The sequence below is a fragment of the Pogoniulus pusillus genome, chromosome 1 (assembly GCF_015220805.1).
Source record: "Pogoniulus pusillus isolate bPogPus1 chromosome 1, bPogPus1.pri, whole genome shotgun sequence".
In the NCBI taxonomy this organism is placed as follows: domain Eukaryota; kingdom Metazoa; phylum Chordata; class Aves; order Piciformes; family Lybiidae; genus Pogoniulus; species Pogoniulus pusillus.
This window is the reverse complement of record NC_087264.1, coordinates 33907570-33919213: the sequence shown is the minus strand read 5'-3', so window position 1 is coordinate 33919213 and position 11644 is coordinate 33907570. Positions and strand designations below refer to the sequence as shown.

At 43.3% G+C, this 11644-nt stretch overlaps 1 protein-coding gene and 1 long non-coding RNA gene across 2 annotated transcripts in view; both read right to left on the bottom strand.

Moving 5' to 3' along the window:
• Positions 1-3733: 3733 nt before the first annotated feature.
• LOC135177670 (uncharacterized) lies at positions 3734-5080 on the bottom strand. The gene is made up of 2 exons (XR_010303125.1): positions 4814-5080; positions 3734-4649 (listed from the first exon to the last, which is right to left on the bottom strand). It is a non-coding gene; the product is annotated as an uncharacterized LOC135177670 (long non-coding RNA).
• An 86-nt stretch (positions 5081-5166) lies between these two features.
• Positions 5167-11644, bottom strand: part of DPH6 (diphthamine biosynthesis 6) — a 191006-nt gene continuing 184528 nt past the window's right edge. The window contains exon 15 of the mRNA XM_064147998.1: positions 5167-5481. Coding sequence (XP_064004068.1) covers positions 5366-5481 — 116 coding nt within the window. The 3' untranslated portion in view covers positions 5167-5365. The remainder of the gene's footprint in view (positions 5482-11644) is intronic.

The window sequence follows — 11644 nt, the reverse complement described above, 5'->3', positions numbered from 1 at the left end:
CAGACGCCAGACCAAAGCACACTGTTAGAGCAGTCACAGTATTTTCTATTCTATACTGTGCTGGGAGGATAAGAGATGTGTTTTAAAGTTAACTTCTGCATCTCTTTCCCAGGAACTCTCATTTATTCCTCCTTGTCCTTTATACACTGATCTTCCAGAGTTACAGCTAGTCACAGTGAGAAGACAATCCAGGGTCCATTCCTTAAAGGTATCCTTATATATAAAGAATAAACCCTTTTGGGTCCCTAGGCCTGTTGTTGGTCTTTTCAGCTTGGCTTCCCCACTGGTTCCTAGTGATACCCTTCCTTTGGCACTGACTTCATGTCTGCATTTCATTTTTATTATACTGTTTAACACCTCCTGCTTTGAACCTTAACAGATCCAGCTCTGGAGCTGTGGAAATTTGGTTCACTTGCAAAAGGCTCCACATTTGCATGTATCTGGGTCTCGCTGCAGAAGGGTTGGGTCTGTGTGGGAGTGGGACTGAACTTTGTTGCAACGAGATAACTCTTACATCTGAGAAACCTCTTTCTTCTGGACTCCTGCTCTTCTAAAACAACAAAATAAACTACTGTCAAGGCAGCTACCAACAGAACCCTGTGTGCTTGCAGCCCAGAAGGGCAATGGCACCCCAGGTTGCAGCAAAAGCAGCTTGGCCAGCAGATGGAGAGAGGGAATTCTGCCACTCTGCTGTGCTTTGGTGAGCGCTCATCTGGAGTACCACATCCAGTTTGAGTCCTCAACACAGGAAGGACATGAACCTGATGGAGTGGGTCCAGAGAAGGGGCACAAAAATTATAAGGGGGTTGGAGCATCTCTGCTATGGGGACAGGCTGAGGGAGCTGGGGTTGTTCATCCTGGAGAACAGGCTGCTATTAGGTCCCCCATCTTCAGGGGGACCTAATAGCAGCCTGCCAGTACCTGAAGTGGGCTACAAAAAAGCTGCAGAGGAACTGTTTACAGAGGCCTGCAGTGATAGGACAAGGGAGAATGGTTTGAAATGAGCGAAGAGCATATTTAGATTGGATGTTAGGAACAAGTTCTGCACCATTAGGGTGGTGGAACACCAAATAAGGTTGCCTAGGGAGGTAGTTGAGGCCTCATCCCTGGAGCCATTCAAGGTGAAGCTTGACAAGGCTCTGAGCAGCCTGATCTAGTGGCGGATGTCCCTGCTGACTGCAGGAGGGGTTAGACAAGATGACCTTTGGAGGTCCATTCCAACCTGTTCTATAGACCAGAGGTGAAATGATGTTTACAAGAACTTGTGCTCCTACTGCGTCATCACAGCTTCTATCTCTCACAACTATGCTGTCCTTCTGCAGTAGAGGTATGGCAGTAATACCTTCTACCAGGCATGCTGTGGTCATGGAGTACAGTCAGCAGCTGTCAGTACCGAGAGCTGCAGAAGGAGAACACAAGCTGCTGCCCTGACGGGACAAAAGAGGGAACTGTCCCTTTTGTTGGGGCACTTTAGTGGAGCAGTCTTCTCAAGAGTTACAGGAAGTCGTAATGCTAGGGGCCAGGTGATGTGGCTTTGAGGCTGAATTCTCTTTGTGGTAACTGTGGTTTTTCCAAAGCAAATACCCCAGCGTAGGGAGCCATAGGGAGTGGAGGAGCACAACCTCAAAGACCTCTCTACACTCACCCTGAGCAGAGCAGCCTGCCAGTGTGTGTGGCTGTCCCAGTGATGGCTCAAGTGAATTTTAAGTAATGGCCTTGTAAAGAACTTTAGGATCACGGGGGCTGAATAAGGCTGTAAAATGTCTCATGAATGTTCCTAGATGTATTATAGACTGCTCCTGTGATCTCAGACTGCTGCAGGCAGTGTGCTGGGAGCAGAGCTCTCCAGATTGTGCTCATGCAAATCGCTCTCTGTGATCACATTCGTTCTGGTTCCCACTACAACATTACTTTCACACCCTTGTGTGCTGCTCAGTCTAAACTTTTTGTTACTGCAGGTTGTATGACTACAATGCAGTACCTCTTTGCCAACACCTTCACAAAGTTGAGAAAACACACAAATATGGAAAGAGGCACAAGAAAACTAAGGTAAATGCTTAAACTTAGCCAGCAAAGGAGTGGATTGATCCACACCTATGCCTCTAGCATCCCCCACCTGGTTAATAGATTGGGGCAGTTGTCAGTTTGTCCAAGGCATTTAGTTCACCTTATTTTGGTTTTATTCTGAAATATTATTTGTTTATAAAGTGGAGAACTGCATAATTTAGCAAAGAGATGGAGTTCTGAAAGCTGGGAAAATCAAAAGTCAAATCTGACCTAATTTAAGCACACCCTGTTTTCACCATGCGGTCTGCTTGAGGTGGTCCTGCTTTGGTGGGGGGATTGGACTGGATGATTTCTCAAGATCCCTTCCAATCCCCAATATTCTGTGATTTCATGAGTTAAATTATGCAAAGAGTGTTTAAAAATGATTTAGGATTAAATGACAGAATCAGAAAACAGCCATTAAAAAAATGGAGGATGAGCAGGTAGATCAAGATTCCTGCCAGTTTATCCAGTGAGGAGACCCTCAGAACAACCTGACTTAGTTTGGAATACAGAGAAAAAGTGATCTTAAAAAAAAAAAAAAGAGAGAAAGAGAGAAGCAGGAAAGCACAGGTAAATCCTAGGCAGGAATTAATCCAAGGGGGAGTCAAAGCCAAGGAATTGGGAGCAGTGAGTCATCAGTGAAAGGGCACTTGCATGTAACATACGGGTTCAGTTCACAGGTACCCAGTCTGGTTTTTAACATTAAAATTTAAAATATGTCAAAAAATATTCAGTGTTCAGATGAAAGTTGGGAAAAAAAAAAAGGCAAAAAAAAAAGCAGCTCTCAAGTTCTCAAGTCTGTATTTTGAATGTTTGGCTAATACATCAACACGGGCTGGCTTGCCAAAGATATTAAAATACAACTCTAAAGAGATCATAAATTAGTAAATTGTCAAGGGTTCTTAATCTGTATTTCCAACGACAGACATTTACCATGGTAAAAGCAGGTTACTTAAATAACAAGTGCCAGTTAGTGCTCAGAGTGCTCAGGAAAGAGTGACTTTTATGCAGAGAGCTGAAGCACTGCTTCAGCAAACCCATCCTGCAGGAAGTACCAAAAACTGAGTCAGGCACATGAGAAGTTTCAGTGTTTTAGGATTTCAGCGTTCATTTAAGGAACTGTTCTACCGTGCAGTACAAAGCTTTTATTAAATCAGTGCCTTTATTTCTTGGAAATGGAAGTTTCATTCAATCACTGTATTTTGATAGACTAGAACTGCTGCACACAGGCAGGAGATAATGGATTGAGCAGGATGTCTTTGAAGGAGAAGAGCTGCTTCACATCCCCTCTCTAGCACTCAGGAGACATTCTCCTTCCAGTGCCCATCAGATGACTGAAGGCTGCACCTATGCTATGTGGTGTAACAAATCAGTTTCTGAATCTCCAAACTGTAAAACTCTCAGGTTAAAAAAAAAAAAAAGAAAGAAAGAATATCTACTTAAAATATCTCAATGTCATCTTCAGGTCTCTTTAGGAAGATCAGCTCTGGTGCCTTTATAGCACCTTAGCCAGGTGCAGTGTAAAGGCTCCATGGTGCTGTAGCCATGGCTGAGTTTTGAAATGAGTAAAAAGCCAAGTTGTTAATCAGTCTCAGTCGTTCAGTCCCACTTGGTCAGTTCATTTTAACATGTTTTTGAGCAATTAAAGTCACTGGCAGAAGGCAAAACTTCACTGACACAGAGAACCGTAACATGACCATTTATTTGAGAACAAAAACCCCAAACCCGACAGTACAGCCAGATGCTAACACTTGTTCTGGTGGAGAAAGGAAAAATGAAAACCTCAAGTCACCTGTCAAAAGACATTTTTCCACCTGTTATGTAGCTCTTCTGTGTTTTGAATGCTAGAACCTAGATCAGACAACTTTGTGTCATAACATGCATCTGAAACATATTCCTGCAGGCCTAATTAAAAAAAAGTAAGAAAAAACCCAAACCCCAGACTGTTAGGGGTTGAAAGGGACCTCCAGAGATCACCCAGTCCAACCCCCCCCTGCCAAAGCAGGATCACCTAGGGCAGGCCACACAGGAATGCATCCAGGTGGGTTTTGAAAGTCTCCACAGAAGGAGACTCCACAGCTTCTCTGGGCAGCCTGTTCCAGAGCTCTGTCACCCTCACTATACAGAAGTGTCTCCTTGTGTTGAGGTAAAACCTCCTGTGTTCTGGCTTGTACCCATTTTTCCTTGTCCTGTCACTGAGCACAACCAATCAGAGCCTGGCACCTTCATCTTGACACCCACCCCTCAGAAATTTATAGATGTGGATAGGATCCCCTCTCAGCCTTCTCTTCTCCAGACTAAACAGCCCCAGGGCTCTCAGTCTTTCCTCATAGCAAAGTTGTTCAAGTCCCTTGATCAAGTTCCTCCACATTGGACCCTCTCCAGCAGGTCCCTGTCTCTCTTGAACTGGGAAGACCAAAACTGAACACAGTATTCTAAGTGTGGTCTCGCCAGGGCAGAGCAGAGTGGGAGAAGAACCTCTCTAAACCTGCCAGCCACACTTTTCTTGATGTACCTCAGGATGCCGTTGTCTCTCTTGGCCACAAGGGCACATTGGTGTCCCATGCAGATCATAGAGCGTGTTATAAGTGAAACAGCAGCTGCAACGAAATCGATAGGAGCTTCACCTGTGTGTCTGAGCCCATTTTAATGAAAGCAGTGCTAAAACTCCTGTTGATTTTCTGGAGAAGACTAGAGCCCTAGGGAATTCCGGCAGCTCTTTAATAGGAGCTGTCTACCAGATGTAAAGCATGAGGGTACTCACTGTTGCCTCAGAAATCCTAAAGTCTTGCCATCATCTCCATTAGTTGTGTTGGTAAAGTCCTGAATCCCTCTCTGAATAACTTGACCCTGAAGCAAGAAAAAAGGATTAAAACGTGCCCCCAGATAAGGTCTTCATGAGTTGGCCTGAAGTGTGTAAATTCAAGACAGAATTGAAAGGAATCCAGGCTTTAAACCAGCACTGGAACTCACATTCTGGTCTCACCTCAACCAGTTTATTGGAACCAGGCCTAAATGCGTCGCACCGCTGTGATCAGAACAACTGACATCTCCCAAGGGCCACCTGCTAGCCCCAGAACACATCTCAGAAGAAGGGAGGAAAAAAAAAGCACAATATTTAGAAAAGAAACCTTTATTGTTCATGAAAGCTGCCATATCACGAGGCACCATTAACGAGCTAAAGATGCTTTTGCTTAAATCAAATTGTGCTTAATGAAAGTATCCAACACAGTTGTGCTCAGTTCTTTCCTTTGTTCTCTCCTGGATGGGATGTGTTTGGTTTTTCTTCACTTACCAACTCATCTCTTTGAAACTTCTAGCTTAGCCAGCATGCTATATGAATAACTTCCTTGCCTGGTAAATTCACCACAGGCACTAAAATCAGAGCTGGAGTCTTCTCGTCCAAATATTTTTCAAGGTATTCTTGCAGTCCTAAAACAGAAACCAAACAATTAATTAATCCTCTTTGTTTTATTTTCCATTGCATCCCATCTCTTGAAAATTAATTCAAATGCATTTGGTGAAAATGTCTGTGAGGTAGAAAGTAACACAGGGAAGTGAAATGTAGCTCTGAGCTTTCACTGTGTAGATGAAGTAGAATCATCTCCCACCTCCTCACTCACTAATTTCAGATGAACTTTACTTCTTGCCTAAGGCCATAATTCAGCAAAACAGTTAAAAGCAGGTTTCTTGAGCTTCAGTGAGCAAGTGGTCTGTTGATGACAAATATAGCAAGCTGAAACTCAGTGCAGGTAGCAAAAATAACTAAAGGCCAGTTGAAATTCAGTCCTTTGTCAGTTTTGATATTTGGATGATCAGCGTGTAGCTGTGTAAATGGAATTCTGCTGGAGCATCAATCTAGCAGAAGTGGGCCATTTGAAAACCCATTCCAAACATGATTTCCATTTGAAATCAGTGGAAGCATGCTGCATTAGAGGAGTAACAGAGGAAGTCCAAGGACAGCAATGTATGTGACTGCAGGCCTAGAACTGCAGAGATATTTAAACTGCTAAAGAAATACTGCATCAATCTATAAAAAGCTCTAAGGGGACTGATATGCGTGGCAGAGATTTGTAAATTTCAATTCCATTATGGGAACAGAATTAATAATGGAGAAGATCTAATCAGGAGAATATAGAAGAAAATTAAGGAATGGAAAACTGAAACTCGGCAAGAAGACATTTCTGGTCATGTGGCAGCCAGAATGGATGCTTCAGAGATCCAGCTACAGTGAATCCTGTACAGTGACCACCAAAACCCCTCCAAAATGACCCTGCAAAAGACAGTTTTTAAATGACAATGTCTGGCCTGCATGGATTTTGGTTTCACTAAGTTATTTCTGTCTTCAGCTTGTGTGATTATGGCAGTTCTTTATAACACTGAGCAATGCTGGCTCCAGAGGGTGTAAAGAGGGTAGAGCCTAAAGGCTGTCAGAGCAGGTTTTTTGGTGTCACTGCCTGTGAAGCTGTGACTAGGCAATGCTGTCAAAGCTTTGCCTCACCCAGGATAAAACAGGAATTTTGCAGATTCATTCACTGAAGCCAAAACTCTTCTTTCTTGTGACCTGGCAGCAGCATCGATTAATGCAATAGTGGCAATGCTGCCTAGGAAACGTTGCAAAGACATCATCAGCCTTTGAACTTCTGCTGGCTTTCTTTTGTGTTAGTGTCATTGATGCCAAAAGTGAAAGCAGACAAGGGTGAGCCAAAGAGCAGCAGTCACTTCAGAGGTCAAAGGACTTCATGTTGGTGCAAAAAGGGATTCAGTCTGTGTATTGCAGATGTTCAGCAGTGACCTGTTAATAAAGCACAAACTAGCATTTTCATCCCATCAAGATGGATCCTTGCTGCAGAAGCTCACTGGGTAGAGTTTCTTTCCACACCACTCTGCATTTTACTATTGACCTGAGTACATCTAAGGGATATGGACATAATCAAGACTTAAAATGAACAAAAATAATTCCAAGTCTTTCCCTCTCTCACCAAAACCTCTGGCATGACAATCTACTGCCATTTCTCTGCAAGAACTGGACACTGAGATGGACACTAACTCGGCCAGGACAGTCTCATCATCTCTCATGCTGAGTTCCATATAATATGGCACAATCTAACACCATAAACTACTGTTCTTAGAGCTGCTTTTCATACTAAGGAGATTAAAAAAATGTCCTGGGAGCCCCTAAAAGGGGTCATTCCAAATGATCAAGAAGGCAGTTTTTACATCTATACAGTCACTGGCTTCAGCAGCACTTTGGCAGGATGAGGTAAGAGCACAGAATCCAGTTGTTTCCAAATTCAGGTTCCAATTATTGCTGCCACATTTCTGCTCTCCTAGGCTGCAACAAAAGCAATGTGGCCAGCAGATGGAGAGGGGGGATTCTGCCACTCTGCTCCGCTAAGACCTCATCTCAAGTACTGCATCCAGCTCTGGAGCCCTCAACAGAGGAAGGACATGGACCTGATGGAGCAGGTCCAGATGAGGGTCACTGAAATGCTCAGGGGTCTGGAACACCTACAAGGACAGGCTGAGAAAGCTGGAGGTGTTCAGCCCACAGGAAGGAAGGCTCAGGGGAGACCTAATAGCAGCCTGCCAGTACCTGAAGGAGGCTACAAAAAGGCTGCAGAGAAACTGTTTGCAAAGGCCTGCAAGGACAGGACAAGGGACAATGGATTAAAATGAGAGAAGAACAGATTTAGACTGGATGTTAGGAACAAGTTCTGCACCATCAGGGTGGTGGAATACCGGAACTGATTGCCCAAGCAGGTAGTTGAGGCTTCATCCGTGGAGATATTCAAGGTCAGGCTTAACAGGCCTCTGGACAACCTGATCTAGTGGAGGATGTCCCTGCTGCCTGCAGGGGAGTTTGAATAAATGACCTTTGGAGGTCTCTTCCAAGCCAACCCATTCTAAGATATGATTCTATGATATTTGAAGGGGAGGGGTAATCTCAGAGCTCACACTGAAAAGGAAAATGGTAACAAAAAGGAAGCTCACATTTAGCCCAGTACATAAAAAATAGATATAAAAAATCACTTTCATATTACAACTACCACCTTTCCTTCACTCTTTAACCAAAAAGATAGTTACATTGCTTGGAGCAGGTTCTTAAATCCCTGAGCTAATAAAGCTCCATTGCTTCAGCTGCAGAGATCTGACATGCAGCATGTACTTTGAAAAGAGGCGTCATAGGGGATCAGGTTCCTAACAGTTGACTAAGAGTTCCAGTCCCCAAAGATGTGCCCCTGGTGTGCAGAACACTTAACCCTTCGACCAGTACCAACATGACTATTCACAAATTATTGACGTCCCTAAATCCCTGGCAGATTGCAGACAGTTCTTGTCTCCCTTGAAGCCAAAGCATATGGTCACTAATGAGATAGATTAAAAAATACATAGAGACATTGAGGGCTTTGGCACATGAATGGAAAGCCACAGAAACAGTAGAAGGGGATTGAACTGGACTGGACACAGTTCAAGACATGATTAGCCTCTTGTTATGGATCATTTCCATTGATCTATATACAGTTTCACAGTGTAGTTTAATTAAAGCTGTCTGGAACAAGCTTCTGCCTTAAGTGATCAGGCAGTGCAATGAAAAGGTGAAACATGAGGAACTGGAGATCTCCCCCCTCATCCTGAAACATTCATCTGACTGTGGTTTACAAACACAGCAAGGAAGGAAAATCTGCTTTGGACAATTATTATCAGTTTTTACTCTTCAGGGTTTTCCCCTCACACTTTTACTCAATATAAAATGCTGTAGTGGAATATAAGACTTTAAACCAAAGCCTGTACAATTTGCTTGCTTATATTAATTAAGACCTTTCTATCCAACTAAAATCATGCCCAGTAAACAAAAATATCCTTTTGGATGATAAGAGTCTTTGCAAAAGATGATTTTGTGGTGATTTCTGGTTTTGTTGCAGCTGTGAAGATTTTCAGTGTGGACATTTTGCACAGTCCAGTGCTTGGCTTTTCATGTGGCACCTTAGTTTTTCCTTTACTCTCATGTTGGTTTTTTACCTGCTGAGGGACTGGGTTTTCAAAATGGCTCTGCCCACAGCAAGAATGGATACAACATCTTATAAATCATTGCATTTTCATTTGGAAAACCATACCACAGAGCTTCAAAAATACTAAGAGCCTACCAGTTCCAGGGAAAAAAAGTGCTAAATGTTAGTGAATGTTTTATAAATTTACTCCAGAATGATAAAACTTCAAGCCAGCCTTGAACCTGATCTTGAATGTTTCTAAAGATAGGGTTTCTACCACCTCTCTCTGCCAGTGTTTCACTGCTCTCATTGTAAAATATCTCTTCCTTCTGTCTTCTGAACCTACCCTCCTCTAGTTTAAAACCATTACCACTTGTCTTCTGCAACAGGCTCTTCTAACAAGACTGTCCCCGTCTTTCTTATACATCCTCTTTAACTACTGGAAGATCACTGTGAGGTGTCCCCAGAGCCTTCTCTTCTCCAGGCTGAACAACTCCTAACCTTTCCTCATAGTGAAGGTGTTCCAGCCCTTTAATCATTTTTGTGGCCCTCCTCTGGAACCACTCTGGAGCTCACTAACACGAGTACACCTAGATCAGGTTGCACAGGAACATGTCCAGGAGGGGTGTGAAAGTCTCCAGAGGAGACTCCCCAACCTCTCCTGGTAGCCTGTTCCAGTGTCCCATCACCCTTCACGTAAAGAAGTGTTTCCTTGTGTTCAGGTGGAACTTCTGTGTTCTACTTTGTGCCCATTGCCTCTTGTCCTAGAGCTGTTGGAGCAACTCTTTCTACAGCTGAGCACAGGAAAAAGACAAGGAGCTGTGTTACCTACCCTGCATGCCTTACTCATAACTCCTGCTCTCAGAAATGGTGAGGGGATGTGAGTGTGCAAGGTAGCAACCATGGACTTCATGTTTATGGACAAGTGACTGCATTATCTTAATCCTAACAAGTTAGTCAGTGAGGATGCCTGAGCTCTGCACCACCAGCAGCAAGAGGAGAAGGATAGGTGGCCTCAAACGACCAGCTCTGAAGAAACCCAGAAGTTAGCTCTTCCCTCTTAGCCTCAGCAGTGTCTCTGCTGTTTCTCTGCTTCGATGGGAGGGTGTGGGAAGGACAGAGGGCTCACTGCTGTCAGGGAGGGCAGGAACATTTACAGGAGCCTCACTTTTCTGGAGCTGAGTCACTTGTCTGAGTAAGTGTGGAAGCTTTTTTAGACTGCAGCAAATGCATTTTTTTAGCATCTGAAAGAAAATGAGTAGACGAAAGAGCTATTTTTAGTTCTGGTTTGATTGTGGGCCTGTCAGCCTTGGCAATGCATCTCTTTTATCAAGCTGCCACCATACCTTGCTTTGTTTTCAGAGCAAAGTTTGATTAAAGACCTATTTCAGAAGAGTTCTTTGCTGTGGGTGTTAATTAGAGCTTTCTGGACTCGGTGGGGTTTAGCTTATGATCCACTTCTCTGACTTAAACCCTGTAATTCCACTTACAGCAAGATAGAAATGAACCAGCCCCTTCCTAGTCTTCTGGAGGCTTCTCTTTAACTCAGTTACGAAAGAACCTCTCTCCTTTTCTTCCCTAATGTAGAATAATAGTTTCTAGCCTTCCCTAAACGCAATGAAAAGGAGTATTTCACATCTGTAAAGACTTTGCAAACTAATGAACTGGGACACATCCTTGGGAGCTTCAGAACGGGGCAGGTAAAGCTTTAGGAAGGCTTTGCTTGTAAATAATGTTGGCAGTGGTACCCCAAATATGCTGTGTGCCTTAGGGAAAGCAGGCAAATAACTCTTTTTCTTTCTATCCACTTTTCTGACAGCGGAGTATGGCCATTCTGTAAGAGGAGGCCCTGGCATTCCCCTTCTCCCCTCTTACTAGCAGACAGTAAAAGCTTTTGGCAAACAAAGACTAGCTACTATCTCAAAAATCTTAAAAGTGGGTCATGAGAAAAAGGATTTAGTTGTACTTGTGGGTAGTAAGTAGCACACTGAAGTGGGATTTATAACATGAGAGAGTTAAAAATAAGAACTATGTAATAACATGAAAGCACCATTGGGGGACTGTGCAAAAACAAGCAGGCAAGAAAACCACCCCAACTCAAAATAAAACCTGATTTGGCTATATTGGATATTTAAAACTAGGCTAGACCAAACATGAGCCACATACTTAAGAGAATAAACCTGTGAATAAAACGACCTAAAATGGTCCATCTCTTTTTTTCTATCAGACAACCTGCCAAGGGAATCTGAGACTGAACGAGCTGAGATATTGAAGCAGAGCTCATGGACATTAGCAGCTTCAAATGTCCTCTCCCAAGTATACATTTACTCTTGAACTTTCTCCCAGACTTTGAAAACCTCAACTTCAGCTTAGTTTGAAGGGTGGTTTGGACTCTTGTGACAGATGCAGCAGGAATGCTGAGGAGGTGAGTAAAGTGGGCAATCACGATAATCACATGAAGTTTTATACTGATGTTTGTAACAATTGCAATCCCAAATGCAATATCTAAGACAATTCTACACCACCTAACTTCATGGATATAGAGAAGTCACCTTCCAAAGTACACACGGTACCAGACAACTTACATATCACAGAATTATAGA